General features: G+C 37.3%; 1 protein-coding gene across 50 annotated transcripts in view; it reads left to right on the top strand.

Annotated features, from left to right (window-relative positions):
* SYTL2 (synaptotagmin like 2) overlaps window positions 1-10,210 on the top strand; it is a 158,391-nt gene that overhangs the window by 129,833 nt on the left and 18,348 nt on the right. For 26 of the 50 annotated variants that reach the window (XM_063710738.1, XM_063710739.1, XM_055355614.2 and 23 more), the window contains 4 exons: window positions 1,738-1,839; window positions 3,855-3,908; window positions 5,168-5,215; window positions 8,183-8,277. In XM_063710738.1, the coding sequence (XP_063566808.1) occupies window positions 1,738-1,839; window positions 3,855-3,908; window positions 5,168-5,215; window positions 8,183-8,277 (299 nt within the window). Of the gene's footprint in view, window positions 1-1,737; window positions 1,840-3,182; window positions 3,909-3,949; window positions 4,464-5,167; window positions 5,216-8,182; window positions 8,278-10,210 lie in introns of those variants that run through there. The other 24 variants (XM_063710734.1, XM_055355616.2, XM_019037440.4 and 21 more) reach the window with 7 other exon arrangements.

The raw sequence follows: 10,210 nt of genomic DNA, 5'->3' as shown, positions 1-10,210 counted from the left end.
TAATAATTAATTAATATAATGGCAAGAATAAAGCCAGCATGTTAAACTTGTTGAAGTAGGCTCTTACTAAAGTGCCCATGAGTTGCTAGTGTAAACTGACCCACAGGAGAAGGAGCGCTTGCAAATTTGCACTTATGTTAGAGACTATCATCTAATGTGTATCCCAGCATAACTGACTGAATAGTAAAAAGCCTATCTAAAAAGGCAGTGTTAAATAATCACCTAGGCCGGGCGCGGTGGCTCACGCCTGTAATCCCAGCACTTTGGGAGGCCAAGGCGGGCAGATCATGAGGTGAGGATATCGAGACCATCCTGGCTAACATGGTGAAACCCCATCTCTACTAAAAAATACAATAAAGTAGCCGGGCATGGTGGTGGTGGCTGTAGTCCCAGCTACTCGGGAGGCTGAGGCAGCAGAATGGTGTGAACCCTGAGGCGGAGCTTGCAGTGAGTCGAGATCATGCCACTGCACTCCAGCCTGGGCTACAGAGCAAGACTTCATCTCAAAAAAAAAAAAAAAAAAAAAATCACCTAAACAGAGCCCAGAGAAGACATTTTAGAATAACAAGCCAATTAAGAAGTATAAAATGGTATGGTCATGATTTTAATTTAGGTTTATATACTCTAACCTAAATTATTATTTTAAAGCAAACTGCAGTGGGGGTGGGGTGAAAAATGAAGAGAAACCTACTATAAGGGTACTGTAATTTTGGGGAGCAAGCTAACACATTTGACTTGTGGCTGAGCTCTTAACTAAGCAATACCTCAGTATGCTCCTTTGGGAAAAATTAAAGGTTCAGTAGTCAAATACTTTTGGAAATGCTGGGCCATTATGCACAGAGAAGGTCCGCAGTAAGGAACATTTTAAATTTGAACAGAGAACATCCAAATCTAATTCATCTTAGAATCCATTTGCTATGGAATGTACTAGGCAGAACTGGAATGTATTTCAGGAAATTATTGTCTAGAGAAGTGGTTCTTAAATTGATTGATTCCTTAATCGAATCACTCATTGATTCAGCAAATATTTTGAAGTGTTTATTTCCAGCCACTGTTCTAGGCACTGAGAATACAGCAGTAATAAATGTCAGTACTTAAGCTTATTCATGATGGAGCCATTCCTTTTATAAAATAATGGCATTAGTAAATGATAGAGGCCTCCCTCCCGCAACTTTAAAATGCCTTACTAAAATAAAAATTTGACTATCCCATGTTATTTCCCAACATTTCATTGGAAATTATACTAGATCATGAAACCCAGAAAGTCTACAACCTTTGATCTGGAGAATGCACTCATATGTGTACCCAATTATACACAGATGTTAAACATCTGAATCCTGCCTTCCACGGTTTTGAATTAATTTTATTAATGCTCCTAGAAGTATTTCATGGCTGTCTTCAAAAGCTAGAATGTTAAATGGGAAGAGTCAATGTCTGGCATAGGACAAATCATATGTCTAAAACAGGAGTAAACAACTAAGAGATCACATTTCTATTAATGTGGTAATCTTGTTTTTGTAGGGTTTACGTTTGCAAATATTTCTTGACCAGGAAAATTATGTTTAAGAGCATATTAATAGTGGAGAAATTTTATTTTCTTCTGTGAAATAAGTGCTTCTTAAAGTAGAAACTCATAGCATTATGTCTCTTTTCAGCCTACCATTTCTATGTCCATATGTTAGAGGATTTTTTTTTTTTTGGTATTGTGCAGTGTTCATCGATTTTGTTTTATAACAGGTTCAGAAGAAGAACCCAGTCCTGTTTTGAAAACTTTGGAAAGGAGTGCCGCTAGGAAAATGCCTTCCAAAAGTCTAGAAGACATTTCATCAGATTCATCAAGTGAGAATAAAGTTCGCCTCACTGTTCATGCCCCATCTAAGCTTAAAAATGCCTATGTGCTCTCCTGTAGCCTCACTGCATGCTGTTGTGCACTGCACCCTCTAATGGGGGCGGTTAACAGATGAAAATAACCTCTCCAAAGTGCGCTGAAGAGGCTCAACCTAAAGTGGCTGGAACTTTGCTTATAAAATAATATATTACATTTGGTTACTAAAACACTAGGTTTCCTTTAATTGAAGAATCCCAGTTTGAGTGTTTCTCAAGTACAGTGAGTTTCAAAGGATTGTGGTAGCTAGTAGTATTAGTGAAAATAGTCATAACTAGCATTTATTGAATATTATTTGCCAAAACGTGCCTAATAATTTTACATGTATTATCTCATTTAACCAGCACAAGCAACCCTGTGAGAGGTGAATTATTGTTATCCAAATTTAAAGATGAGGAAAATGAAGCTCAGAAATGTGAAATGACCTTTTTAGTATTACACAGAAGATCTGGGACTCAAAATTAACAGGCTATTATCAAGAACATTTATGAAGGGACCACATTATATATGACAGCGTTGGATGTCCAGTGAATTTTGCATGATACAGAGTTGAATTAGTCCCTGGCTTCAAGGACCTTCCTTTCTCTTTTATCCCTTCTATTCTGTTCACACTTTTCTTTTAGATACTGGAACTATAAGCCCAAAACTACTTAACATGAAAGACTTTAGGTACACGATTCCCCACTGGCAGCTGCTTTAATGGTGAAGGATTTCTTGAGTACTAGCAGAAAACATAATATATAAAGAGAGTTGTGTGCTAGATAAATGGACTAAGAAACCATGATTTCTTGGGGTTTTGTTCTTGCTATTTTCAAGCTAAAATGCACCCCTGGGATTGCAGATGGTCATAAGAAAAATTATCAAGTGAAAAGTTAACCACTGCCAAACTCATATGATTGAAAATTGGCCATTGTTATGTTTAGAATATTTTTTGTGCATTTGCAATTAGGAATAAAAAGTCAGAATTTAAAAATGAAAAAAAGAAAAGAAAAAGCCACTTCACCAAACATTTCCTAAAATTCACAGATTCCCAGGGGTTTGAAGACAGTATTCCCAATTTGGAATGTAGTCCTGACTATCCCAAGGATCTTGGAATCTCAGGGTTAGAAGGGATCTTAAAAATCACCCATTTTAACCTCCCCCCAATGCAGGAATTCTCTCTAAAGCCTCCTCAACAGGCGGCCAACCCCCATATCCGCCTGAATGCTTCCAGAGAAGGCGAGTCGAATCCTTTGTTGGACAGCCCTGATTGTTTTTCCTTATGTTGGTGATGGGCCTTGAGAAAAAGAAAAAAAGAAAAAAAAAAATCTCAGAACAGTTGGCCCATTTAGCAAACCTCTTGCCTGTGAAACATGGGGCTATTTCCATGGTGCAGCTTTAAAGTACTCAGGAATGTATAGGGTTAAAAAAAATTCACCATCAGCTGACGGGTATTCCTGCACGCTCCCTTCCAAATACCGATACCCACTCTCACACTAGCCTGCCAAGATTCCACTTAGCAGCTGGTCCCCAGTTACATCTCTTCAGTTGACTTCCCAAGCAAGCCTCCCAGAGGCATATGTGAATGATGATGCACACACACAAATATTTGTTAATGACCATGGGTTTGGGAAGGTGTTAGTCATGGCTAGCATCATACCCTTTACAGAAGAATAGAGAGGCTGTTGCAGCCCCGTGCTTTCTCCTGCTGCTGGCCGATTGCTTGCTCTGAACTAACCCTCTAACCCTTGGGAGTCTGTGTGCGGCAGTGATGTGAGCTGCATCCGGGCTGAAATGGGAGCTCCCGCTATGGCACTGGCTCAAGGAGCTAATCTAAAGAGAAAGTATTTTGGGGAAGACATCTTGGTTGCACCCCTCATTGCATCTTGACTAATTGCTTCCAACTCCGGGGGCTTCCAGGGACAATCTCATTGTTCTTTTCTCTCCAAGGGTCAGCCATGTTAACCATTTGTTAATTTCTTCTGAACAGATCAAGCAAAAGTAGATAATCAGCCAGAAGAATTAGTGCGTAGTGCTGAAGATGGTAAATATCTTTATGTATTTGCATGTCTGTCTTTGTATTAACTTCTGGGGTGATTTGGGCAGTCTCCGGGACGCAGCTGTTGGGTAAATAGAAGAACGTCATTTGCCACTATGTGGTGAATAGTGCCTAAGTTACTATAAAACAGTTCTGATTTGGTACATTTAATATAGTTTGTATTCTTAAGGCTTCTTCTGGTGATACTGTCATGAGGATCTCATCAGAGACCCTTGTGAAGCAAGGGTTTCTATAGATAGAAAATTGTATTTCTTTGGATGTGAGCTGATTTTTGCTACTCTGACTTGCAGAACTCTTTGTAAAGGCAGGAAGAGTGGAGTGAATTCCTGGGTTAAGTTATTCTTCTGTTTGATTCTCAAGTCTCAGCATTTAGATCTCTCTGGGCACAACTGGTAAAATCTTAAATTCAAAGGAAAGAGTCCCAGAACAAGGGTGGGAAATCGTGCCTCTGCTTATATAAATAACTAAATATAGACAGAGGGTGAAGTTGATTCTGAATATAATGGAGCCAGAAGATCTTGAAGCTTGTCAGTGGATCAGGTATTACTTGGCTCTGTTATAAAGTGAATAGTATAGTGGTGCCTTGGTTGAGGGAGAGACAGAAATGAGTCTGATTTTTATATTGCAGAATTTATGCAAATGTATAATTTGTATTTGCATGCTGGATTTTATTTATTTGTTGTTAAATTTGCCTTCACTATAATCATAAAAATGTGTACTCACTGAGCTTTCCCATATAAATGCAGCAACAGAGCTCCTTAAAGGTCTTTCTTTACTTTTATGTAATCGTTTTGTCTTTCTTATTTTATATTTACAACAACCTCACTGAAGTTGATGGGGCAGGGATTTTTATCTTCATTTTGCTGATAAGAAAAACTCAGAGAAATTAGGTGACTTTTCTAAGATCCTATAGTTAGTCAGTCACTGGGAGGGCAGGAAATAGAATCTCAGCTTCATTACTCCTAGTCCAGTGCTCCTTCCCATTTTCCATACTGTGGTCTAGTGAATTACAGGAAGGATGCTCCATATCTCTTTTGTTTGATCCCAGATTTTTAGTTGAACAGGAGACCTTAAAGAGGCTAATGAAGAAGAGTCACAGTGAGGAATGGATGAAAGCAAGATGAAAACCTGTCAGATGTATTCTGCTGTCTCAGTTGTGAAACTGACATTTGAGCTTTACTTTCATGTCTCTTTAATCCTTCTGTTAAAATGGTATTTATTCTCAATGTTGCCCTCCTGAGTAGATGAGAAACCAGATCAGAAGCCAGTTACAAATGAATGCATACCAAGAAGTGAGTAGCAGGATCTTTCTCACAAATGACTAAACATTCCACTTTACATATTAAATATACTGAAATAACTAACCCCATTAATAACACAGTATTTATTATTGGCACTAAACTCCTGCAGCTTGCAAAGCTATTTCATTATGATAAGGGTTTTATTGAAAACATTTTACTATTGTCTGTGTTGAAAGAATGATTTGTGGTTCCACTGAGGGAGAGTTGTATATTAAATATATATATATATGTTATTGCTGATATTATTGTGCTTTTGTCAGTCTCTGTGCTGTTTGAATCTCTGCTTAAAAGCAAGTTGGCACCTTCTGATTTCATTTGGTTTTTATGTTGCAGTATGATTTTGAGTATTGGATCTCTTGTGGCCTCTATACAAAACTGTAGATGTGAATTCATTTATAACTTACTTGTACCTATGAAAGAACTGTTAGAGTATGTGCTTCTCTCCATATCCATAAAAGCAAATCTTATTATGCCCAGGGTTTAAACTCTGAGTTTCAAAACTGCCTTGAATGGTAAATGTTCTAAGTATAAACCAAGTGAACAAGTGAATCTAAGAAGTAAATGTATACCTGTGGTGACTAATGCCCATCTACTAATTAATGTCTGTCATCAAGCAAAGATAATGTTTGTTCGATCTTTTCTGTTCAATCTTAAGATTACTCTACTTAGCTGTGACTACTATCTTAAGGACAAATAACACATTTAAAAAGTACTCAGATGGCCTAGTAAAGCATGCAGCTGTGTGTGTGTGTGTGTGTGTGTGTGTGTGTGTATGATTTTTTAGCTCCTTGGTTTCACTCTGTTTCATAAACCTCTAGGCACTGGGGGTATGAAGATAATGATACACATGTCTACCGTCAGGGCCACAATATTTTAAATAATAATTTCCCAACAGTCTTTGGATATGCTAATAGGGCTTAATGAGGAAAGCAGCTAAACGGAGGAGCCATTAGATAGAAAACCAATGTGCTGATGGCTAAAAGTCAGTGACATGTAGTGGGAAACCTGAAACTTTGCTTATGAGGTCCTCCTGCCAGCAGTGAAGGTGCTGAGCTTTGGCACATGACTTGACAAATTCTTAAGAACTGCCTAGGAAAGAAGAGAGTCCAGGCTTCAGCTCTTGTGAGTATGTGCTCTCTGTCTGACTATTGCAGATGAAATAAGCCTTCTGCCCCTAAGGGGTGTTAGGTAAAGGGGCTTTTCCAGTTACTTTTGAACTAGGACATATTTAATTTTGAGCGTCTTGTAATATCTTGCTATTTTTTGTTCAAAATTTAGTCTGTGGAGTAAAAGCAAAACACACATAGACATATATGCCTAAATATCTGTATCTTTATTCATGATCTCCTAATTGGTTTAGTTTATTGGTCAAGGCAAATAGACTACTCCTGTGTTGAACTCTGGGTAAATTAATTTGTCCTTTTTTTGTGATATTTTCCAAAATGACTGTTAGTGCCTTTTCACTGGTAAAGAGTATATTCTTACCACAAAAATCAAATACATGATCCAAACACAAATGATGAAAGCCCATAAATCTAAAATTGATTACATTTGAGTAGTGGGTATAATTGAATTTGACCTTCATAGCATCATCCAACAATATACTTTGAAAATAGTAGGGTGCAATGTTATAACAAAAAAGTTTTTGCATTCTCATTGGACCATATTGTGGGACCTAATCTTACACTGCTACCAGTATAACTCTCCCTAATACACACACATTGTTGTTTCATGGGAAGTGATTAAAGTAGGTGTCATTTTAGTGAGACACCATAAATGCATTCTGATGTGCATTTACCTATGGGAGCCTAAGGATAGGTGAAAATTGTTATGTGAGCAAGGATGTCTTTAGTACGTGTAGCTAAATTTTTAGTTTTTCCTTCATTAGATTTCTTTAAAGATGAATTTAATGTTTAAGGATGAATTTGAGTCTTTTGTGTTATGTATGTAAATATAATTTGATTTTTACCTATTTTCTTAATATCTCTTATAATGATAAAGTCAATGTATCTGTTTCATTCACAATATAATTTAAGATTCTTTATCATATGATATTTATTAGATTAGAAAATACTTATATAGAGCTTAGTCTGTGCTAGGCACTAAGTGCCTTGGAAAATATTAACTTATTCATTATAAGAGCTGTGATTCACCATAAGAAAAGCTTAGATGTTGTGATTCTTAGAAAAAGAAGAAAATAGTTTTCTAACTAGGTGTATGCAAATTAGGATTATAATTTATCCTCTTCTTGTACCTTCTACACATATACTTTCTATATCAGAAAGAAGACATATGCTACATTTTCTTATTAAATTCTTAGAGTACCCTAACTTTAACCATTCTAACTTTGCCTTGGGATATTGAAAATTCTGAATCAGTGAGGTATCTAAATAATTTATATTTTCAAAAAATAATGTTTATTTTATAATTGAGTGTAAAACACTATCAGAAAAGTAATCCTCATGCTCACTAAACAAACCTACTCTAAGACACTCAACAACCAGAACACTTTTATTATTGAGTTGTGTACAAAAATCTTGACTGTCCAGATGAAATAGTTTTTCGCCTGCAGTGTGTTAGTAATATATCTCAAGGAGATGAACCAATAAAGTACAGACTTTGTGGTCTGAAGCTCTGTTGTGAAAAAATAAGCTAAACCAATTCACACTGACAGTATAATTTGATTCAAGTTCAGCTCCAGTTCAATAAAAACTAATGTTTTTAAAATTAACTTTGTTTTGTATTTGGTTCAACTCCTTGCTAGTTCTCTCTATATATAATTTATAAAAACTGCATGTTGCTAATCTCATGATCCTGTGCATGTGAACTACTCTGCCTTTAACTTTTTTACAAAAACATGTTTGTTCATAGATTAAATAAAAGTATGTTTTCAACTTAATGTCTAATGTTTTCTGACAATTTTAAGAATAATTTTGAAATGGAAATGCTACTGTTTAGTTTCCACAGTGCCTACACAACCTGATAATCCATTTTCTCACCCTGACAAACTCAAAAGGATGAGCAAGTCTGTTCCAGCATTTCTCCAAGATGAGGCAAGTTTGTCTTTTGTACCTTCAGAAAAATGGAGACAGAGGGTTGGAATTGCTATGCCAAGGTTGGTGTGTTTGTATTCCACTGTGGCAGAGATCAAAGAGGTCAGAAGGACTGGCCCTTGCCTTTCAAGTCGATAGAAGTAGTGTTGTTCATCCTGGAACAGGGAAAGGCACATCTCATTTAACTCAAACAGTAACTCCTTTTGGTTAGTGAAGTCAAATTGCATAGATTTGGGAATGTGACTTTTGTTTCAAAATTAGTACAAAATAAATCCAGGAAGGTATATGAACTGATTATTCCTCTGTAGTTTGGAGTAGACTTGATTTGTGAAAACTTAATTTAGGCAGCATGACTAGTTTGAACGTGTTTGTTAATAAAGTAACAATGACACATCAAGCTTTAAGGAGTATTTACTGGGTGCCAGGAACTTTACATATATCATTTAATCCTTCAACAACCCTAGGAGGTAGGCACCATCATTATCCCCACACATTACAGGTGAGGAAACTGAGACTAAGGGAGATTAACCTCACTCAGCTAGAAGGGGGTTCAACCAGGACTGGAGCACAGATCCAAGTTGCCTGCTGTTAACGACTATACTATATACTGTACGGTCTTAAGAAAGCACATGACTATAATTTACTATTCATTGAGTACCTAATATGTGCCAGGTACCTAATACTCATTCTGTCATCTAACTCTTACTAACTATATGTGGTAAGGACTATTTTCTTCATTTTACAAATGAAGAAAGAGCCGCAGAGAGGTTAAATAACTTTCCCCAAATCCAATAGCTACTGAAGAGTAGATCTAGGACTTTAACTCAGGTCCTTTGACTTAATTAAGATTCCATGTTCTTGCAGTCAGGTAGTTAGGAGCCTAAGCTTTGGAGCCAAATGTCCCTAGTCCTGGTTATGATACTAATTTTCTGTGTGATCATGGACACATTCAGTACCTTCTCTGAGTCTGGTTTCCTTGCACCTACCACGTGAGGTTGTGGGGTATCGGTAGGATAATGCAGGGAAAACACATAGCACAGTGCTTGGCATATAATGAGTACCTGGTAAATGTTAGCTGCTACTGTTTGTAGTTTTGGTCTGATTTCTAACGGTGAAATAAAAGGCTTCATTATCAAGCATTCTCTTAGTAGATGGAATGTTGAGGAAAGCTCTGGGCAACACATAAATTATATTCTGTTGCTGGCCTGGGCATCCTTTTGTCCATTCTTGGGCCTTTGATGAACTGTATCTGCAAATATTCAGCCCTTGCCTATGGTTAAGAGCACATGCTACAGTTTCCTTTGGAAAGAATCACTCATTCTTTGGAAGTAATTCATTAGCTAGAAGCCAACAGTAGGCATTGCCATGCAGTTCAACCATATAATAATATGAGGCCGGGCATGGTGGCTCATGCCTGTAATCCTGGCACTTTGGGAAACTGAGACGGGCAGATCCCTTGAGGCCCAGGAGTTCGAGACCAGCCTGGCCAACATAGCAAAACCCTGTCTCTACTAAAAATTCAAAAAATTAGCCGGGCATGGTGGCTCATGTCTATAATCCCAGCTACTTGAGAGGGTAAGGCAGGGGAATTGCTTGAACCCGGGAGGCAGAGGCTGTAGTGAGCCGAGATTGTGCCACTGCACTCCAGCCTAGGCGATAGAGTGAGACTCTAATTGAAAAAAAAAAGTGTGTGTGTGTGTGTATATATATGTATGTGTGTGTGTGTATATATATATATATTTTCGAGGCAAATTATATAAGTTCCTGGTTTTTAATTTTTCTCCTTCCTTCAGTTTTAACCTGCTATCTCATAGCTCCACACAGAAGAGAGTTCAAATCATCTGGGTTTGTGTATCAGAGATGCCAGAATTAAGCTCTATCATTTTGCATGGGGTATAGGGTTGAACTAGGTATTAAAGAAAGTGGAAATGCA

This window comes from Gorilla gorilla, chromosome 9 (genome assembly GCF_029281585.2).
Source record: "Gorilla gorilla gorilla isolate KB3781 chromosome 9, NHGRI_mGorGor1-v2.1_pri, whole genome shotgun sequence".
NCBI lineage: Eukaryota > Metazoa > Chordata > Mammalia > Primates > Hominidae > Gorilla > Gorilla gorilla.
Note: the sequence above shows the minus strand (reverse complement) of the source record. Positions and strands in the feature narration are given on the sequence as shown.